Source organism: Centrocercus urophasianus, unplaced genomic scaffold, assembly GCF_019232065.1.
Source record: "Centrocercus urophasianus isolate 14NV4802_14NV808 unplaced genomic scaffold, USGS_Curo_1.0 seq_17, whole genome shotgun sequence".
NCBI classification, from domain to species: Eukaryota; Metazoa; Chordata; class Aves; order Galliformes; family Phasianidae; genus Centrocercus; species Centrocercus urophasianus.
In genome coordinates, this window is record NW_024884722.1 from 15,464,314 (window position 1) to 15,487,239 (window position 22,926).

Sequence of the window (22,926 nt, forward strand, 5' to 3'; positions counted from 1 at the left end):
TTAGTAATGTATCCACACAGAGCTGAGGAAAGCTGACTCATTTGTAAAAAATTAGCGTGGGAAAAAACACACCCAGTTCCACCTACAGCAATATACAAGTACCTTAAACTGCTGCCTTAAGAACATTCATTCATATCTTTTGGCCTCCTATTTACTCAAAAACTCTCCTCCCTTCCCCCCTCCCCCTCCTTGGGTCTGCAAATACTTGTCTTACTCTGTAAAACAATGGATGGTCTTCTCCCATTGACCAGACACAAATCAAGACTGTTTCTGGATACAGCTGGAAACACTAACACAACAGATACAACAAGAGAAAAAAAAGCCTCAAGAGAATATTAACTGCTACTTTTGAATCCACTCTCCTCAGTACCCAGTACACTCACTAGCCTAGGGATACTAACAAACCAAAACCAATGAGTCTCTGATAACTGAAATAATATTTAGCATGACTGAAGTCTTAAAAAGTTGAATCTCAATTCTGCAACTCCGAATTGGTTAGAGCTTTGTTCACCCTCTAATTTCTATGAGCAAACAGAAATTTCATGTTTTCAGCCATACTTGAACCTCCTTGTCAAAAACCAAGATCTTGCAAGCTTTTCAGTACTTCTCACACTCTTCTGCTATCTCCTATTTCAAAAGCTCTTCCCATACTCATGACATAAAATTTTAACTTGCCTGCTTCCATTTTTTTTTTTTTTTTTTACATCATTTAGAAAATGATCAGCTTAGTACTGGAATAATGAATAATTCCTATCCATCACTGCTTTGGTAATTTAAAAATCAATAAATTTTGAAGATGTACTTAACTCACCATAGTCTGGGTGAAAAATCTGGCGAATGAGAAGAAGAAACCATTCTTTTGTCAGGCCACCCATGTCAAGACCAGCTTCTCCTACAAACGTGACTTTCAACTTCTTTTTCAAATCTGCCCTCTTCCTTGTTAGCTATAATAAAATATGCAGGGGGAAAAATACAGAGGAGGTTTAACATACTACCAGTATTTCTATCCATAGAGAACATGCCTCTCTTTCTATATCACTCCTGCTTTGTTTAAACTAGTAATTTGCATCACAAATTCTAGATGACCAGTCTGCTATTTATGCTCCTATCAAGGATCTGGATACTTCACAGTTTGATACTCATGCACTGCAGTCATAAGACAAAAATTGCAAACATATGCACACCTTGCACATGCCATGTAGTATTCAAACATATTTTCATTATAACTTAGTTACAGAACAGGTTAAGGAAAGAAAATAACGTTCTGATTTTTTAAATCTATTTTAGCAGCACTCCTACTGTGATGTGGTAATTCAGTTTCTTTTGTTTTGAATTACATAGCTGTATTTCCTGTCTTAGCACAGGAAGATTTAAACATGACTTACCAAACTGAATTCTAAGTGCAATAACAATTTTGCAGCAACACCCCATTTAATTTCATTTTTGATACCTCATCAAGTGAATCGCTAACGAGGTGTGTCCTCCTCACTTTCACATTTAGGAACAACATATTCATGTCAGGTTTCTGCCTGCGAGAGACTTTATCCACAAGGCTTTGCTATTTGAATGAAAAAGAAACATGCATGTAACAACTTCATTTAAAAAACAAAGTGCCATTCTTGTTAAACATAAGAAGTCCTTATCATCTTGCATTATAGAAATTATCTTAATATGACAGCTGCTTCAATACATTCTGGGAGATAGAAAGCGATGCAATCTCTTTTCCAGTGCAAGCAACATTCACATAATGTAAAACTATCAGGATACATAAGTAGGGGGTAATTGTATGGCAAACTTTTAAACTCCCTAAATAGTTAAAAACACCCATAGGAATCTGGAGAATGGCTTGCATGTTACTTAGCTATTCACAAGACACATCTAGCAAGCCAAGAAGGGAGATATGGTGCTGCCACATACCAAGTAAACCAGAAACTCTAGCACCTGATGAAAGTTAGCACCTAGACAAGCAGACAAAGCCTCTTTCAATATATGAGGTTGGAGTACCTCTGCACCTTGTAAACATACAGCTGTGTCTTGGTCTTCCATAACAACACATATTCACAGAATAAAATAGGAAACAGACCAAAATTCTCAGGGTATTTTTCTTCATAACTAGATCATTCACTTAGTATCGTGGTTTCTTATCAAACTCAGAGCAGTATGTTGGTTCCTCCAAAAGAAAAATGAACCAAAAGAAAACCAACAACACTTTTAACTGCAACCCTTTCCCCCAACACTGGTATTTAAAAGCATCTTAAAACTGAGCCTATTAAAATGAAAATTGCTGAGATGATCTAGCAGGGACCTTTGTAGACTATTAGTTGTAAAATGGCTCACATTTTTTTTTTTCCAGATTAAAAATTGTGATGAAAGGCTGTATAGAATATTTAGCGAAGAAAAATTTATAAGATGTCAATTCATTAGATAAACCCATTTATCACTAAATTACTTACCCGTGCAATACTTATCATTTGTTGTTCTGAATCTCTTTGAATAATAACTTTTTTTGCTGCTATAGAGATAATAAATGGGTGTTGACAGAAAGAAAACCTGAACGATGAGAAAAAAAGATAAAACATTCCCTTTTTAGCATCTAGCATAGTATTTGTTTTTTAAGAAAATATGAATGAATTTTTACATTATCATTCAGTATTGTGGATTCATAGAATGGCCTGGGTTGAAAAGGACCACAAGGACCATTGAGTTTCAACCCCCTGCCAACCACTAGACCGGGCTGCCCAAAGCCTCATCCAACCTGGCCTTGAATGCCTCCAGGGATGAGGCATCCACAACCTCCTTAGGTAACCTGTTCCAGAGTGTCACCACCCTCTATGTGAAAAACTTTCTAACCTAAACCTCTCCTGTCTCAGTTTAAGACCATTCCCCCTTGCCCTATCACTATCCATCCTCATAAACAATCATTCTCCTTCCTGTTTATGTGCTCCCTTCAAGTACTGGGAAACCACAATGAGGTCTCCCCAGAGCCTTCTCTTCTCCAAGCTAAACAAGCCCAGTTCTCTCATCCTTTCCTCATAGGAGAGTGCTCCAGCCCTCTGATCATCTTAGTGGCCCTCCTATGGACCCATCCTAAGAACTCCATGTCCTTCCTATACTGGAAGCTGAGCAGAGGGAAACAATCACTTCTAATTTAGAATAATTTAGAAATAGTTGGCTTTTTTTTTTTTTAATTGCATGCATAGATAATAAATTAGAACTCACATTGTTTAGTTAGAAATGCTACTAGGAATTCTACTTTTGATAAACATTCTGAATAAAATTCTAAAACTGTTTATCAGTAGATCTAACGAATTTGAATTTCTTCCATTACAAATGTCAAGAAGTAACTTCTGCTTTAAATATTGATTTCTAATTGCTACAATGAATTGAGAAAAGTGAGAATATTTTATTAAATACAAGCTGGACCATTATCTCAGCGTTAGCAGTCATAGGAATACAGGAGATGTATTTCTGGCTTGGCTTATTTGTCTCTGGTTTCCAAATGCACAGACTTTCTTCGGGTCCTTCTGATTTAACTTAGGGCTTTATAGCTCAGGACTTCAAGATCACATGACAGCTATATTCCACCGCAGTCAAAGAATTTTTAAAGCTTTCTGAAATCATCAGGATAAAAGACTTTTTGGTCACTTGTTATTCTATTAAGTCTTTTGCTGATTAGCTCACACATTGCCTAACAAGTTCACATTGAGATATTCGGAGCTTGAGACTGTGTGCACCTTGACTTCAGAATGTGTGGGCACGGAACACTGCCTGTGAGGAGCTCTGCATTCTAATGTCTTTAGGAAACAAAGCAAAATGAAAAAAAGATTCTCAGTCTGCTGAAAATCCAAATGCAGAATGTTTTATCAATAAGTGTCAAGATAGTTGGAAGAACTACGTATTCCAAAATATTTCATATGCAAGGTAAACCAGAACTTCTTCATACTCATCCTTCTTAATTCTAAGCATTCAGTCTTGATTGTGATTTATTTTTTTTAAACAGAACAACATAGATTTAGATGTAAAATTGGAAGTTGTAACACAGTACAAGAACTTGCTTTAAATATAATACAGCTTGTCTGTACTACTTCCAAAACTATGCATCGTAAAAAATGTGTTTTGATATATACTGATTTTCCAGCATCCCAGCTAACCGAAAAGAAGCAGGTGGAAATCTCACAGCTCTCTTCTAAGTTTGGATGTGGATGCCAAAGCAGCCAGATGGTGCTCGTGTAATAAATAAATAAATAAATAAATCTGAAGCTCAGCAGTATACAGCAGTATACAGATTCCAGCACTTTGACTGAGACTACGCAAAGCCTGCTGTGCATTTACTGCTGTCATAGCCGTTTTTTCCTTCCTCTCCAAGTAGATCTTAAAACTTAATAGAAAGATTTACTGCCTATTTCCTCATTTCTAGATCATACTTCTGGCTGCCCTGAACCGGTAAAGACTTGAGTTTCATGTAACAGAAATAAGCACAACTGATATCACTGGAACAAATGGTCAGGCACACATACACACAGGATATTTATCTACCATTCTTAAGTGTTAAGTATGCATATAACGCTTTCTATGAATGTGTCAGAAGTTAAAATATGTTTGTGATATCCTGCAATTAATAAACAGGCACCACAGAATCTATGCTAATAAACAATAAACTCATGTTATTATGAACATTTTACATCTTTTCTCCAGTTTGCAAAGGTAGAATTAAATTTATTACAGTCAACCTCACATTCATGCAGTTTCTGCAAGTAGAAGTTACATCTTTCCAATAAAATGCATTATTTAATATGGCTATGTGTACACGTATATGGCATGTATACCATGTATACAAGTACATATGTGTATATGTGGTGCTTTGACATACTACATACACGGAAAGAAACAACCAAGTTTTCCTTACCTGTGAGAATTTCCATAACATTGCCAGTTATGATATTCTTCCATAAGATCAATATGATCAAGAGTAGAATTATAGAAATCCGTATATGAAATAATAGGAGGGCTGATCAGACTATTTGCAGCATCTACAAAGAAAATACAAGAGTCTTTCAAAGTGCTCCTTGGGTTGAGTACACACATGCTTTCTAAGCATTGAGAGCAACACTGAAAGAAAAGAAACTAAGACAAATGGGCTACCAGTAACTTGGTTTCAGTCTTACATACAGCACTACAAATATGATATTACACTTCATGACAACATATTGATAGCTGTAAAAGCAGTAATTGCTGAGATCAGTCTGATTATGATAAGAGAAATGTAATACACTGTATATTATTTCTAACCCCAAGATCATATTTTCTATGGCATTTGAATCCACCCCACCTAATGACATGCACGAAGTTAAGATAAAGAATGAGGTATTCTGCTGAAATCAATGAAAAATGACAGATTTCTTAAACATTTTCACTTAATATCAAACATACAATATCTGCATGCTTTCCATTTAATATCTGTTTGAATTTGATGTCTATTTGCAAAAAGGATGGAAATGGAGCAGCACAACAAATGATGTTTTTCCTCATTTGACTACTATACCACAAGTACAAAAATTTAGTACTCAATAAATGAAGAAAGACTAATTCACACTTAAATAGCTTCACTATGTAAAATTCACATAACATGTAACTAATAAGTTTTCTCTAAGTAATTCAATTTTGATCATTCAGGCAGGAAGCAGTGCATTTTGAATTACTAAATATCTTTATCACAGTTTTATGTGGACAGAAAGCAATAAGCAACTCTTTTACATATGACTACAGAACACAAAAGTCTTGGTTTTGGATACTGTTGAGCTTGCGTGTTCAAGCTGCCCCTGTGGATAGGTAGGACTGTACAGGATTCTTGTACAGAAAAGTTGGGTGTTTTTTTTTTTATTTGTTTTTAAGAATCTAGGGATATGAAAACACTCTTGTCCCAATCAATTTTCTTATGCTTTCCCTTTCTCCTAGAAAGCATGAAGTAAATAAGGGTTTTCTACCCCTCAAGAAAAGGGTACTGACCTCAGGCCTTCCATTTTCATAGTAAAAGCTCTGAGCACTGAACTACTGAGGGTTGGACAAAGAGAAAGTTCGCATCTGCAGTGGCCACATTTGCTGTGTTCAATAATGAACTGGACATAAAATTATTTTTTCCAGACTGTAATTTTGAACTTAGGAGGTATAAACATTGTTTAACTCACCTTGATGTTAAAAACATCCAGGAAGCTAAGCTCATTACAGAAGAAATTCTAGCAATTGCACATTCAAAACCACTTCTTTTACAAATCTATGGGAAACTTTTTCCACTGCTTACCTCTGTGGATTTTTCTTTGAATGATCTCCTGTTGTTATTACAGGAAAATGATTCCAGAGCAATTACCATTTACAAAAAAGTGAGTATGAGGGCTTGCTAATAGATGCCTTTGCCCTTTAAATTTTGGCACTCTTTTATATTGTAGTCCATACTGTGCCACCACCAACATCCAACCTTCCCTCTTGAAGAAGAGAGGTATAAAACACAGATCATAGCCAGAGAGCAGTGGTCAATGGCTCAATGTCCAGAAGGAAATCAGTTCCCCTCAGGGGTCAGTACTGAGACTAGTGCTCCTTAACATCTTCATCAACAACACAAGTAGTGGGAATGGATGCACCCTTAGCAAGTCTGCAGATGACCAAGCCGAGTGGTGCAGCTGACACATTCAAGAGACAGGATGCCGTCCAGAAAGACCTAGACAGGCTGAGCAGTGGGCACAGGTGAACTTCACAAGGTTCAACAAATTCAAGCGCAAGGTCTTCCACCTCAGTTGTGGCAACCTCCATTAAGAGTACAAGCAGAGGAACGTAAGGAAAGCACAGCAAAGACCTACGGGTACTGGTGGATGGAAAGCTGGACATCAATCAGCAACGTGCCCTCACAGCCCAGAAAGCGAAGTGTATCTCGGGCTGCATAAAACAAAAGTGTGGCCACCAGGGTGAGGGAGGTGATCAAGCCTCTCTGGTGAGACCTGACCTGGAGTACTGCATCAAAAAACATACACATATATTCACGTACATACACATAAATACAGAATTTAAGGAAGAAACCTACTAAATAAAGCCAGGACTTTGGTTGCTGATGGAATCCACCAGGTACATTTTACCATTGGTGGAAACTCTTCAGGTTTTGCAGGAAACAGGCGTAAAGAAATAAATTGCAGCAATCTGTCCACTACCTGCTTGAATCTTCTCTGTGCGATCCTAAAACAAACAGGCTGCAATTACTCTCATGTGATCACTGCCCACAATGAAGCCTATATTATTAGATTTCAATGTTATGTTCTGAAGAACAAAATCAAAATATCAAAATAAAATTCCAAATAGAAAGTTTGCAGAAGCATATGTTGAAATACTGGCATGCAGCAATACTTTTCAGTGCATCATTTAAACTTTTTTTTAATTTCTGTAATTTTAAAAAACTTTACAAAAGAATCAATACTTATTCTCCTCTTTTGCTGAGCAGAAGTGAACAATAAATCATTCCTTCACAACGCATTCTGGATAATAAAAGACCCTTACTTTTTGGTTTTGAGAAGCTTAGTCCTATTGAATCAACAGTGGAAAATACATCATGCACTTGTGACAATAGCACATGTAAAGTTATATGCTACACAACTTCCAGAATACAGCAAAAACTTCACATATATGCATAGATGTAAGCAGATGTATCAAAGAATCATTTTGTAAACAAAAGCTGTTCTCTTCAATTGTTTCGGATTTCTAATAGATTTTTCTAAGAATATCAACATATCTTTTGCATCCTTAACCAAGAGGGTTCACCTGGTTCATAAACACTGATCCAATTAAATAATAAATCACCAAAACTTTAAGCAAATCTGGACATATTTCAGGAGGAATGAGAGAAATATATGCATTTTCAACCTTGCAGAGAATATAATCTGTAATTAGCAGATTCCCCAGAAGGTAAACGTAAATACAATTATTATTATTATTATTTTTTAAACTCTAGACTGAAACTTTTGCACAGTCATAAGGAAGGTAACATACATACGAACTTAAAAGCCCCTCTTTGGGCAGTTACCTCCAAATGGGCAATGGCTGGGTGCTATCATTTAAATCTGATACCTTAGCTGTACTTTGTAACCATCTGCATTACACTATGAGCAAGGACTTGATTTAATTTGTGGTTTTCACATAATACAGGAAAGCTGTAGTATCTTTTGGAAATAATACAAGAGAAAACTTTATAGAAAGGAAGTCACAAAGATGTTTGTATTAATATACAATCTAAGCAAGTATCTAGAACATGTACATTCATAATTTTTTTTTGCATAAGTTACATAAAAATAATTTACACAAGTTATTCTGAAATCAAAGCCTTTTGCATAAAGATGATAACTTTCATACATTTTTATATCTAGTTTGCATCTATAAATCAGTATCACTTAGTGGACTATGTCCAAATGTACTTTGAAAACAACAATCTCTGTAGTCAATTAAGTTAACTTTAATTTATATATAATATAAAACAGTCAACATCAATGGAATTACAGTAACAATTGTAATCCTAAAAATTGAATTTTAAATTTTTTTAAACTTTTTAATTTTTTTTTTACTTTTTAGACCAGTGCACTAGGAAATGATGGTCAGCTTCTGTTAAGGCTGCTATCTGTCTTAGCAAGTGAGCATAGATGACATAAGTAGAAGTGTTACTAAATTGAGGATTCTGAAAAAGATTAAAAAAATGTGTTAGGTTAATAAACTGTATAAGAGGAAAGAAGTCATTAGGACTGTTTCTTGTTTTTGCCAATACAGTTATGTAGGACAGTTATGCTGTGACAGTGGTAAAACTATAAAAAAAATTATTTGCAACTTCTATTCAAGTGAAAAATACATAACATAACTTCTATACTGTAAAAGTATGTGGTCCTTTTTTTTTGTGAGTGTATGTTCTGAAAGAAAGTCCAAGGGTAACAGAGGCAGTATTCAACATATTATTTCTGGATCATCATTTACTGTTAAGCACAATTACACCCCTCTGCACAATGAGCTTTTAATTTCAGTAATAAGGATTCGCCTTTCTTTCCACACAATCCAAAATTATTTTCCCTCTTACATATGAGTTCAAATTCCAACTTTTCAGAAGTATTTATTCCACATAATTCACAACTAATACACCCGCCCCAAAGACAACGGCTACCATCTCCAGAAATTATATAACTACCTGATTTTTTCAAGTAGCAACAGACAGATCTCTCATGTGAAGTGGTGTTATCTACACACGCATATCTTGAAGGGGAAATTTGGTATGAATGCAGAACAATTTTAGTAGGAAATTTCACTGATTAACACAAACAAATCAGCAATGCAGTCAACAGACCGATGTAGACTAGTAGTAGACTGCTGGATAAACTGCAACACTAGAGAAAGTTACAGTAATACCAAAAATTGCACATACTGAAACTTCCTGGGAAGATCAGCATTGCAGCACCTCAACAAAGGAAATCTGACAATAAATTGGAAATATGAACTCACAGAGACATTAACCCTTTCAACACAGTGCTAGGAAACAATTACACGTCTAATGCTTCTTCGTTCATACTTCTAACGTACGCGGCCTTTACCCATTAGCTATCTGTCATTAAGTCATGCATACCCTATGCTTCTTCCAAATGTTAATATATTCTTATAATATTATATAAATAACAGGAAATTACATGTGAATTTTTTCAGTTATACTATCTTGTTTGCATAGTATACTGGTTTATAGATTAGGAATTGTACAGACATGTACCTAAATAAAAATACTGCATTTTTCTTACCTGTAGAAGTATACAGTATGCTCTAAGATCATCTTTTGTCCGTGGTCTAAGAATGAATGAAATAGTAAATGGAATATATATATATATATGATATAGACATGATATAAAATATATACAGACTAATAGTCATGAAATCACACTAGGATTTAACTTTTTTTTGTCACTATGTGTTGAATACCATATTCAGGAGCTTCACTGCTCTCAGGAATTGAAAAGGACACTTGAAGACCCAGTCTTTTGAAGACTGACTACTCTTTAAAGGCAGCTACCTGTTTTAGCATCTGTCTTTCACAGTACAGTAGAAGAAAGAAAGAAAAATAGATTGAAAAGCAGATGTTCCAAAAGGGTACTCCATACTCATTATCAGCGATAACGCTCCAGAAGAGTTTGATTGCCCCATCTATGATATTTCTTGCTAGAATTCTCCACACATTTCTATCACTGCAGCCTGTCTGTTTCCTCTTGTTTATCTGCCTCAAGGACTTAATGTACCCACAAACATACATGTAGCAACAGCACAAAAACAGCAGGCAGTGCAGAGAAAGGAATAACTAAGGGCTGGGTCACTGATGAGTCACTACAAAGACCTGTCTCCTCCTATATCCTTTTTGAATCAAACTAGGCATTCCCACTTCTATTACTTCTTGTTAAAATCTTGCCCTCTCCATGCTTCCTGGCTAGCTCTTTCTCCATTCTGTACTGCCCTTCCAGTGCTGCAGCCACACAAATGATATTGCAAAATGAACTTCAGGTAAAGGCATTATCTAGGTTAAAGCCTCTTAGCTGATGGCAGGGTGAACATGTTTTAGTCCAGATAAACTACTTAATTCATCTTACAGCAAGGATGCCTGAAAGACAGGCCTGGCAAAAAGCAGCTGAGATTTTGTAGGGGTTTATGTGGCAAAGTCTGCCTCTCAGAGGTTCAGCATCAGCTTACAGAGCTTGGGTATATTTTGGCAGATTTGCCTCCCAAAAGGACACAAGCTCTCATGAGTCAAGTATGATACTTCAGAACAATTTCCTTCTTTGTCTAGAACAATAAAGTAAAAAACAAGAAGTATACCAATTGTAAGTGTTGAAACAGTACTAACTCAAACACTGATTACATTTACCCTTTCCATTCTTGCAGCAGACCATTAATTATTCCCTTTAGGACTGACTTCTGAACATCTTGAGGCTGTGGAAAAAGGAACATGGGAAAAAAAAAAACAACACACTTGATCAAATTATATATACTCTATAAAAAGATACTGTACAAAAAAGCAAGCTTTTTTTTCTTGTAATTCAAACCAGATATAAAGTCTTTGACTATGGTGCTGAGCTCCTTTGTACCTTCCCTCCCAAGGCTTTCAAAACTTTAAAAATCAATTCAATATAATTCCTGTTCTGAGTTTATTAGGCACAGCATTTACTTTTTGCAACCCAGACGTCACATTTTCCTTATTTCCCATCAGTCACGTCTTATCTTTCAAACAGTCTTTGAGATCAACCACAGTATGAACTGCATAACTACTAACAAAAGTTTCCTCATCTTTTACATGAATGGTTTTCATGACTCTATGGCAATTCACAAGGGATCATTTAAAGGATGTTTTGAGAGAGTCTTCAGAAATCGTACCTATATAAAAAATTTTTCTTAGATAAATTGCTTCTTTGAAAATCTCTTTGCTGAAGAGATTGTTACAATGTTATCAAACACGAACTCTACTTCTACTCTCTTCTACTTACAGTATTTAATAAGGCATCATAGACAACATTCACAAATTTTGCATTGATTCCAGAGTCTTCAGTTGTATTAAATGGAGAATTGGCATCTTTCTGCAAGTTAGATAATACATGAAACATTTTGGTTTTGAAATGTTTTGAATATGTCTTTAAAAATTAAATATCCAACAGTAAGTTAAAATGAAACACATACACACAACTATTTGCTTTCCTTATCAAAACATGAGAATCTAAGTCACTTTCATTAATATGTGAAAGACGAAACTAAAGCATACTAATATTGCACATTGGCAGCTGTTCTATTTTAAAATCTAGGAGGATCTCAAATAATGAAAGCACAGAACATTATCCCATCTTTGCCGCAGATCCCTCATGAGACAAGAACAAGGTTGTAAGTATTCAATATTCATTAAGCAGCTAAGAGTTCATAGGTTATTTTACCTAGGTTTTTGTTTGTTTTTGTTTTTAAGAGGGCCAGAGAAGAACTTTATTTCTTGATTTTACCTGGACCTCTTTGTTAGCTGCATAAGGTTGAATCTTTTTAAACTGTAGTTTCTGTAGCCACTTTATGCAGCCACGGTGTCAGAACACAAACTAAACACAGGAATTTTAAAGCTTCACATTTGCTTGAAGTATACTTACATAAACTGGAATGAATAAATCAATGCCATAACAGATCATCTACTAAAGATGGTTAAGATGATGAGAAGATGATCTTAGTGGGTTTGAGTAACCAGCTGCAAGCCTTTAACTGAAGTTTAACTGCTTTGCAAATCCAAATCACTGTAACTACGGAATAATATTATGAGTTTTCCACCTTAAATGCAGCATTTATCTCCAGGAAAGAATCAAATGTTGTAGAATAAAACTCATGTATGGCCTTCCAATCTCCTGATGATTTTGCCTTTTCCATATCATCCCTAGAAAGAATGCATTAAAATATTAGTAATATAAGAGTTGAATCTTCCCAGTCCCTCAGACTTCAGACTGCACTATAACTCCATGGTTTTCTCACTCAGCACACTTACAGGCAGATAAGTATAATATCAGTACCTCCCCAACATCTTCCTTGTCATTGCACAATCATGATATTGCAGGAGAACAAAAGCACAGTTTGCGTTTGATGTATCTGAGCGTCTCTTATTCAAAATGTTAATTCACAGTGTCACAGTTCAGTACATTAAGACAAATCATTAGCAGAACAGAATTCTGCTGAAGAAACACTAACATGATAAAACTTGAGATTTACTTAAATTAAGTACATATGCTGCTCTTAAAGTAGTCAATTTCATTACCACTGTACTGAATCATCTCCCATTTTTTAAAAAAATTAATCTTTGTAGGGGACTCTACGCATTTTTTGACAACAAAATCTGTATTTACCCTTGAAGTCCTTTTAAAGTACAAATCTGAAGTAAAAATATGAAGAAATCAATGGGACATTAAAACAATTCTTCTTGAAAGAATGAAACTCTTAATAATTGCATCACAAGACGGCAATCAATAGATATAAAAATCTGAATGTGGAAAAAATCACAGCTCTTCAGAACACCTGAATGCCAGCTAAGGATTTTCCACCAAATAAGTACACTGACCAATAAACCAGCATTCCCATTCTTCACTGAATGCACAAAATTTCAAACATTGAAAAGAGCAATGAAACGTATATGCTCACATGCCTCCTAGAGCAACTGTGATTCTTTTTTTCCCCCACCTGTTAGAAAAACAGAAGAATCAAGCTTCTCCTTAGGCACACTTTTCCCTATTTTCTAGCTAAGATTATCCTACCAGTAAAACACTCAAGGATATTACAGTATCACAACGTTGTTTTGTAGGTGCTAATGCTAAACAACAAATAAACAAGAAAGAAACACTCTGCCGATCAATGTAGGCAAGTTCAGGAAAGCAGGCAGAAGCCCCTAGTGCAAAAACTTTGTGCCACTGTTTTATTCATTAAGTTACGCCATTTCTGCAAGTGACAGCATTGATTTCATAATTTTGGTGCACACTGCTATGTTAGCTAGAAAAAAAATGTACTCTTTATTCCCTTACATACAAAACAAACTGAGCAAAACCAGGTAAATTAGTGGTGCAGACCTGACATCAGGATGTCAGATTGTATTAGTTAAAAACAGTTCTGCTGGTTTCCCTGGGGACTTCCACAAGTCCAACTAAGCCAACCAAGCACCTCCTTCTGCACAGCATGATATTGCTGGAAGAAAGCAAACATAGATACAGTTTTGACTAAGGGTCTATACTGAACTTGAACAAACAGAAGTGCAACTGGATGCTATTTCAACTCATTCTAATTTCCTTTTAGCTAAATTACAGTTACAGGATAATAGCATAAGTATTGTCTTCACAGACTCTTAAAACTCTCCTTATTGAAAACAAAATATAGCACCTTCAATAGAGAAGTGCTTAAATAGCCTACATATACAGCTGCTTAAAATAGTGGGCACAAAAGCAATGATATATGAATAAAAAGTTTCTGCAATAAACTTAATGCTGAAAATTAATGTTCTTTTAAACATAATGCATAAATAAAGGTCACCTGCCTTTTTTTTTTTTTTTTTTTTTTTTTTTTTTTTTAAAAAAAGTTAGAATGCGTAGTCCACATAGTTATCCCTCCAGTCCTCAATCAAACACAGTGTTACAAATTTAGATGTCATATGTGCATTGTTCTACAGAAGACTGAAAAAATGCTCAGGACACATCATAGCTGGCAGTTAAAAAAAAAAATACTTAGCGCTGAAGGGTATTTTCCAACCTACCGTAAGCTGTTCGTATTTGTTCTAAAGCCTAACACCTACTCCATGTTAGAAACAGAATTTCCAACTCTGAAGTACAGACTTTGCCAATTCTTGACCAGAACAGCAAGCTTACGCTAGAGAAATTCTTTTGGCACTTTTCACAGCAACAGTTATTCATCACACCATTACAGCTAACCTAACTACTTCTGCTATTAGACAGTCTTACTGAATTACTCCCTCAAGATGAACAAAAAACCAAGTGCATGAATTAGAACAAAAGTCAAAAGAAGTAAAGTTTACATTTAGGAACATCAATGAAACTTACTGAAAGTCTTTCACAGTCTTGGTTCGGATGGGAAGGGCAGGTTGAGGAGGGACTGGTGCTTTGAGTTCTTGGGGCAGTGTATCTATAGAGATGCGCTGTTTTTGCCTAACATCGAGGCAAACAGGTGGTAGGTCTCTCACTTAATTAAAAAAAAAAAAGCAAAAAAATAATAAATACAAGACAATTATATACATAACAGTTAGCTAGCAAAACACAAATGTAGAGGAACTAGAGAAGAAAAACGAAAACTCATACTGGTTGATTATATTTCACTAAAGACCAGCTCATCCAAGTACTTTTTCTGCTCATCCCAGACAGGATGGAAACTTTCACTAATTGCAGTGAAATAAAATCATACACAAAAACCCCTCTATGTTGAGCCTGTAACTATATCTTTTTGAACAAAGTGCTCCCAATGCCAAGCGAGGAAGAAAAATCGGCCCCCTCTGACTCCTGTCTGGGGCCTTCAAAAAGAAGGGAGTTTTCACTACCATGAACGAACTGTTGGACCATGTGGCAAAAAATTATTTGTCCATTACAAAAACAAAGAAAATCACACTGGATTTTTCACAGTTAAGTTGCTAGCACATTGATTAAAAAAAAAAAACAAACAAAAACCTGAACAACCAGTCAGTGGTGTTCCAACTCATTATAAGGGAAAATAGCAAAATATTTTACTTTCAGAAGACAGACTAGTAATACATCTAGTGCTACACAACAGCACATCATACAAGAAAACTCAAGTGGAAATGTAGTTTCATTTTCACATGAGCGCTGCAGAATTTTCATTTGCAGACACAGATGCTTGACCTTCTGAACATTAAGCCAAGTACCTTCTGAAGTCACACTGGTAACGAACGTGCCTATTCTGAACGTTACATCCATATAAATCTATGATGAACTCCAGGTATGCAAGTTAAAACACAAAACAGAAAATCAAACGATGTCATGGAATCATAGATATCCAGGGCATTCCTGGAATATTTACTGCATGGAAGCCAAACTGAGCAGCCCACAACTGACAGCTATGGACCAAAAACATCAGCACTGCCATTGTATTTGACTCAAAAGTAACATACAAAATGCAACAGTAGTGTTTTCCAATATCTATAAAAATGTGAAATTTCACACTGAACAGATCATTTTCTTACAGAAAACAACAAGTTTTCTATAGTCATATATTATTTTAGCTAGAACTGACTGTAAATCACCTACAACTTCTCAAAATAATGTTGGCAGTAAATTAAATGGACTGTGCAAGTCTTCTGCACCTTTCAGAGAATTACTGCTGAAATAGTACTACATTTAAACATTTCTACTCGATAAATTCGGTTGTCTAATACTAAATTAATAATACTAAAACTAATACAGCAGCACTTTAATGAGGTCTTCCTCTTCTATTCCTTACTTAATTTTATCTGAAAACTCTGTACGGGGTTTACGTGGCAATGTTTTGATTGGGATGGGAGCAGCAGTAACAGCTTCTGTGAAACGAACCCTGTGCTGCTCTCACACCTGACAAGGCCACGTCCAGACAGCTCCAAAATGGACCCACTGTTGGCTAAGGCAAAGCTGGCTGAGCTTCTGTGGCAGGCAAACCAAAGCTGGCTGCACTCCACGTGCACAGAAGTTCCCTGCTGCCCAGAAGATGCTAGAAGAGGCATCATGCAGAGCAGATCTCCACATGCAGCCTGAAGGAGGCTGCAGCACACAGAGTCCCAACACTGAGCAGGGCCAGGATAGAGCTTCAGCCTGAGGCACAGAGCCGTGCTGGAGCAGTGTTTGGAGAGCAGCAGAATCCATGAGAAATAGCCACAGTGCAGCAGCTTATGAATGGCTCTATCCTACTGGAGCAGAGAAATGCCATAAAGAAGGAGTAGAGACAAAGTGTAATGAATTGATCACAGTCTCCATCCCCCATCCTTCTGCACTGCTGTGTGGGAGGAGGTAGAGACTTGAGTTTGAAATTGAGCCTGGGAAGAAGGAGAGGTGGAAAAAAAAGTGGTTTGGGTTTCATCTCTCATGATCCTACTCCATTTTTAATAAGCAAAAAACCCAATTCTCCTCAGGTCAATCCCATTTTAAATGAGCTCCCTGTCCTTACCTTGACCCACAAGCTTTGTTTCTCACCTTATTTCCTCCTCATTTGCCTGAGCAGGGAGAGTCAGCACTTGGTAGGCACCTGGCAGTCAGCCAAGGTCAAACCACCATAAACATGAAAAACAGATTGGGATATCACATACAACACAAACCCCCATTTTAATGCCAATGTCTTCTCAAATATCCTTATCTATGTTGTTTTTCTTTTTTTCCAGTGTGACTTACACTGCATATTTTAAAAGTATTTATATGAGTTAAGTCAAATATATTGAACCAAAATTCTCTAAGAATTGTCTAAGAACCCTCTAAGCCTTTTCTCTATAATTCCAAGAGTTTCTGTTTGGTTTTGTTTGCTTGTTTTTCTCCTTCTAGATTGATCAGGTTTTTTTGGTGTTTTTTTTTTTTTTTTTTTTTTTTTTTTTTTTTTTTTTCTCTCTCTCTCCTTACATGAGCTAACAAAACACCAAAGTAGCATCAGTACTCTACTGCCTACCCCATTTATCACAGCAGAGAAATATATGCTAGTAACATCCCCAAAGCACAAATGAGATTCCTTTCCCTCATGCTAATGATAGGGAAACTGTCAATGTCATTCAAATCAGATCAATGTTATTCATCAGATCAGAGCTGTTCTCACTCCCAAGCATGGCTTTAATTACAGCTGCTGAACCCTGTCATTCTCACAGCTGAAATTTAAGACTATTAAAAGAAGAGTAGTAATACAACAACAGTGGACACGTACTCAATTAATTCAAGCCAAGGTGCCCAACAATCCCACTGTCTAAGTACTAAGCTATTACAGATGGGCTGACTTACAAGAAACTAAGACTATGCATTATTTTTCCTATTCCAAGAAAAACAAGTCATTTTCATTTAACACTCATTCTGTCTCGTCAGTTTTTGAATGGACTAAACATTGAATTACAAACAGCTGAATACACCGAGGAAAATATTTCCTACATCTGCAGAAGAGACAATTGCTGACGGAAGCTGTTTCTCATTCCAGTAAGTGAGGCTGCAGGTGCTAAGCCTGGTAAACTCCACTCTGACAGTGATGCAATTTGCTTTGAAATACGCTGCTTAAGTTAGAAATACTAAAACTGTGTTTTAATAATACATTCAATAAATACTGTCAACTTCAGTGTGTTTCACCATAATACCAGTGCATTTGTAAATAGATTTACTTGCCTAACATCCAAAAATATTCATTAAGATCCATCAGTTTAATTCCATTGAAGACAAACTTCAAACTTATATGTACTGAGTTGACAAACAGCAACAATTCCCTATTACAAGACAAGAACTCGTAATCATTTCTGGCTGCTTGCCCAGTCATGTTATTAAAAAGACTCAGCAGTGTATGACTGCTTAGGAAACTATCAAAAATCAGTGAAGGAAATCTTGTTGATACAAAGGAGAATTGACTACTACACAAATCTAGGGTGAATGAATCTAAACCAGAGATATTTTCAGTGACCAACACAGCTACCAGCAGATTTTCCAAGTATTTATGAATTTCCTAAGTAGTTAAGGCAAACAAGACTTATTCACAATTGAAACATCGAAAAACTAAAAAAATCTAGTTCATAAACAGATTTAAAAAAAAAATAACAAAAAATATCTCTGTGGCAGCTATATAACAAACATAAGACCAGCTTTCATACTGTATTTATCAACTCCAATTTATAAACACTTTTTTTTTTCCCCTGAGAAATAATATTTTTCTAACTCAAGGTTGAAGTACAATAATATGTGCACACATACACATTCAGAGGGAGAGAGCAGATGTACTAAAACAAAAATCCGTAACCAAGCATCACTCACAAATCCCAGATTACCAATAGAAGCATTCTAAACTGCGAGGGTTGTGTTGTTTCAATGTTACTTTTTTCCCCCCATGGAATACAAACATATGTCCTCAAATAATATTGAGTGGACCTTGGACAGTTAGACAAAGGAATCTATTTTCATACAGGCAGATTACCCTGATCCTGAAATTACCAGAACAAAATCATATTCAAACTCTCATTTACACGTAATTGCTTTTTTTGTTTCAGTGATTTCCTCCCCTCTTTTCTGCCTTTTTTTAAAATAAAGTAGGAAGCACTTTCTTAGTGCATGACAAGCAACTGAAAAAAAGTCCTGCACTGACTTTTACATTTGCAGAACAGCCAGCAATGACATCAGTATTGCTTTATTAAGGAAACCAATTCTCCAAGTTAAGTCAATGTCCACTGTTTTGTTTCTAATTCATACTACTTAGATCTTTTAATTAGCACTATCTCTTTCTTTCTAGCCTCAAATACACTAAGAGCTGTAAAGACATAGGGAATCGTAGAATACTAAGGAACCTGCTCACAGGCAAGGTCAGCTACACAGAACAAAATGTGACAAATGCTTATACAGGCTTTTATCAAAAGTCTGAAATTACTGGAACTCCATAACCTATTACCCTCAAAAAACACTTCAACAGTGAAATACATTTGCTATTAAAAATATCAAGTCTAACTATAATGTCACCTCATCAGGCTCTGTGATTCTAATTCTGAAGTCTGAAGATACAGCTCCACACAATATCTTTCCATTGATTATCTTTACCTCATCACAGCACAGCAATATTCCTTCTCACCTATGAAGTTCTTCAGAAAACACCATTCTTTGCCTGTAAGTTTTATATCATGTTATCACTGGCCTTCATCTTCACTGAAGAACAGCAGGTCTCTTCCAACACAAAAGTGTTGTGCATGTCTCATTACTGCCATACTGCAGATTCAGTTAGAAAAATCTCTGTGAAGTTTGACAATTTCTAGAAAAATGTGCTATGTGACTGCAGTTACACAACAGTATCTGGAAATGCAGTTCTGAATCTGTAGCTTTCACATTTCAGATGATTATTTCATTCCCCAGGTCTGTTAGTCGTTCTTTTCCCACTCGTCTCAACTGAGGATGGACAACCATAATGATTCACTGATTAAACAATGCAAAACACACTAAAATCTAATGAAACCTACATTTCTGGGTTTCTTGGCACTAGTGCAATAGAAATATTGGTGGAATGCTGAGCACCTTCTTACACTGATGACTAAGTAACATAAGGCTTTTATTCTCTTACCGTTTTTGATGCTCGGTATAACAGGCTGTGTGGGTGAATTTCTGTTTCCGGTGCCTTCTTTCTTTTGGTTGATAGTTGTGATGAAATTGCTGAAAGTAGAAAACTGGTTTTTTGCTCCTCTTTCCAATCCCTGTAATTAAGATGACAGTATGCTATAAAGGGATAGAACATTTCCAACTAATTCTATCTTTCTCACTGCAGACAGCTCAGTTTCAACAGATGCAAGTGTCACACATTCCTTTTTCAAAGGAAACCTTATACAGTTTAGACAAACTTCCCCAGATTCAAGATACGGAGACAAAAATTCTATGCAGACTCCCTACTAATAAAATTTAACTACTGACTATCTGATAAAAACACCTGATTCAAAGTTCTCAGCACCAGCTGCCAGTAAGAAATGCTATCCAACAAACATTTACTTAACACAATGCTAAAAAAATCTGCTTAATACCTGCACCTCCTGCCACAAGACAGTCTGCTCAAGCTTTTGCTAAGAAATGCTGGGTGCTGCTGTGCTTTAAGAGTGAACAGAAGACTTTTAAAAGATTGTGCCAATCAACCTGTCGGACACCAAGCGCCAATAGTCACCACATGACTAGACAGATTTCTTTACATTTAGATATAGTCATTTACTTCAAAAAATTTGCAGCACATGGGGAAGGTAGAAGGCTTGTCCAAAACAAGTAACATAGCAGAACTTTTCATTTGTATCTCAGCTCCAAGTCATCAGCTGATGTCTAGTAAAGTAGATCTACGTAAAAAAACAAACACAATCTTCTTGCACATCGTGATTTTCAGCCTCATCTAAAGAGCCTGAACATGCATTGGTAAACGTAAAGATTCATTTGATCATTATGTGGTATCTGTTCTCTCAGTGACAAAAAATATTTTCATGCAGATCAAAACTGCATTTCTACAAAGTAGAACAGAAATTCCAGAACAATTCACATATATTTTAAAAACCCATACATTTCCCTTTCCTCTTTAAAGAAATGAATTTTGACTTAAGACATGCAGCCAGAGCTCTGAGGAAAGTACTTCACTTCCACCACAACATCCTGAAACACCAACAGGAGGGTAATAATGCAGCCCATAAACCTGCCACACTGTGGTGTGTGCACATTGGTACACTGCCAGGAATTTTAAATAACTGTAAAACGAACTATTTTTCCATGGCTTATAACTCAGCAAATTACAAATCTGAGCAATCAGCAGGATTTCTGGCTTAAAAAAATAGAAACTTTCAGTTTCTAGCTCCAAATTGATATGCAACAAATGTACAAACATAAAATGCAATTATCAGTATTTTCACATTACCTGTTTTTTAATTATTATTCTATAAACTTTAAAATATCATTAAGATGGCCCTTAAAACTTATTTGGGATGTGGCTGGAAAAGCCTCAGCCCTGAATAAACACAGCAAGATGTGACTGCGTGAGAAAGGACTTTCAAAACAAATTCAGTTCTGAGGTTAATCTGCTGGGTCACAAAATGAATGCTCTAAGGGGAAAACATTCTGGATTTTGGATTAGTCCAAATATTATTAGTAAGGAATAAGTAAATAACAATAACAGAGCTCTTATGAAGCAAGCTATTGTGACAGACGTTTTGACTGACGTAACTTTCCCTCAGCTCTCTAGGTTTTACTCCAGCCCCACCATTGCAATAGTATAGTTGAGAAGTTATGTTAAAAGGATTTGCTTAATGCCACCGTCCCAAGAAGCAATCAGAAAAAAAAGATCTCATGCTATTCAGCTCCATTGTCCTGCTCCAAGTGCAGTTGCAACAACAGTACACTATTTGGATAAAAGTTTTATGGAAAGCCCTGGAGGAATACTGGGGAGCTACATGCTCATTAAAGACTATCACTGACATCTCCTGGGAGAGTAATGTAGGACAAGCATGCAGCACTGTGCCATACTTATAAAATTCTGTAGGAGGTCAGTGAGCCTCTAGAGCCTAAGACACTGCACATACTGCCATCAGACAACCGAACCCCCACGTAAGGAGCAAGTATGCTCAGAGGAAGTAAGTTGATCAAAGTTATCTTTAATCCTCCTTTATAAGAGCATATTAATAACTCACAACACTGTTGGATTCTTCGTAGAATTTTTCAGAAGCGTCAAGTCTTTCATGAGGCCAGAGAGATACCAGTCTTCTTACCTTATAAATTTATGTTTTTCATCATTAAAATTAAATCAGACAGTGAAAACAAACTGTTTGTGAAGAACGGGCACAGAGTGCCTCCGGATAGCAAAGAGCATCTAGAAGAGTTTCTTGAACTCCTTGTTCTTCAGCTCTAACTTAGCTCACTCGCTTTACACACATGGCAGGCAAAGGCCAATGAAGAGCAAAAGGTTTTCTTCCCTGTGCAAGAACATATGGAGCGCACTTAGATTACCCAAAAGCAGCTGCCAGCACAACAGCCTGCTCAAGTAGTGAAGTTTTCCCTTCCTCTTATATCTTGAGAGGTGTAACGTAGGAACACTTTTGCCTTACAGAAACCTCTACTTGCTTCTGCTTACAAGAAGGCAAGCTTTTAAAATTTCCACGTTTCTTTTCAGAAACTGACATCCAAGCCTTATGCCCTGTTCAACCCATAAGAAAAACTTTGATGTGCTGCAGGAACACAATTTATTCATGGAGTACTTTAATCTCCACAAGATTCCTTAGAAAGCAAAAGAAAGACACCCTCAAAGGTCATCCTCTTTCAATAACTCCACATGGTCCTCAGCTGGAAATGAATGACAATATCAGCAGTCACCCAAACACTTGATTACAACTTGCAGTCAGATGTGACAACTTGCTCCATATGGGACATCTTTCACACATGTGCTCATCTAAGAAAAAGGATACTACTGTTTTCTGTTGACTTCCTTAAATTCTGACCTTTTCCACAACTACTGTGGAGACCAGAAACTGTTTAAAAGATGTGTCATGCCTTCATGCTGCCTTCTAGGAAGCTTTAGTCATGGCATATCAGTTGCACAATCGATGGTGGGTCTCGAACACATCGAAGAAAATGTCAGTTACACAAATAACTTGGGGAGGTGTTCTGAGCAAGGACATCTGAGGCTCACTCATCACATAGAGACTAGGTAAGTCAT

General features: G+C 36.3%; 1 protein-coding gene across 1 annotated transcript in view; it reads right to left on the reverse strand.

Annotated features, from left to right (window-relative positions):
- HECTD2 (HECT domain E3 ubiquitin protein ligase 2) overlaps positions 1-22,926 on the reverse strand; it is a 36,024-nt gene that overhangs the window by 11,156 nt on the left and 1,942 nt on the right. The window contains exons 2-13 of the mRNA XM_042818387.1: positions 19,819-19,948; positions 14,607-14,745; positions 12,346-12,448; positions 11,532-11,621; positions 10,916-10,980; positions 9,804-9,849; positions 8,598-8,707; positions 7,073-7,221; positions 4,907-5,030; positions 2,454-2,550; positions 1,451-1,558; positions 812-944 (exon numbers count right to left, since the gene is read on the reverse strand). Coding sequence (XP_042674321.1) covers positions 812-944; positions 1,451-1,558; positions 2,454-2,550; positions 4,907-5,030; positions 7,073-7,221; positions 8,598-8,707; positions 9,804-9,849; positions 10,916-10,980; positions 11,532-11,621; positions 12,346-12,448; positions 14,607-14,745; positions 19,819-19,948 — 1,294 coding nt within the window. The remainder of the gene's footprint in view (positions 1-811; positions 945-1,450; positions 1,559-2,453; positions 2,551-4,906; positions 5,031-7,072; positions 7,222-8,597; positions 8,708-9,803; positions 9,850-10,915; positions 10,981-11,531; positions 11,622-12,345; positions 12,449-14,606; positions 14,746-19,818; positions 19,949-22,926) is intronic.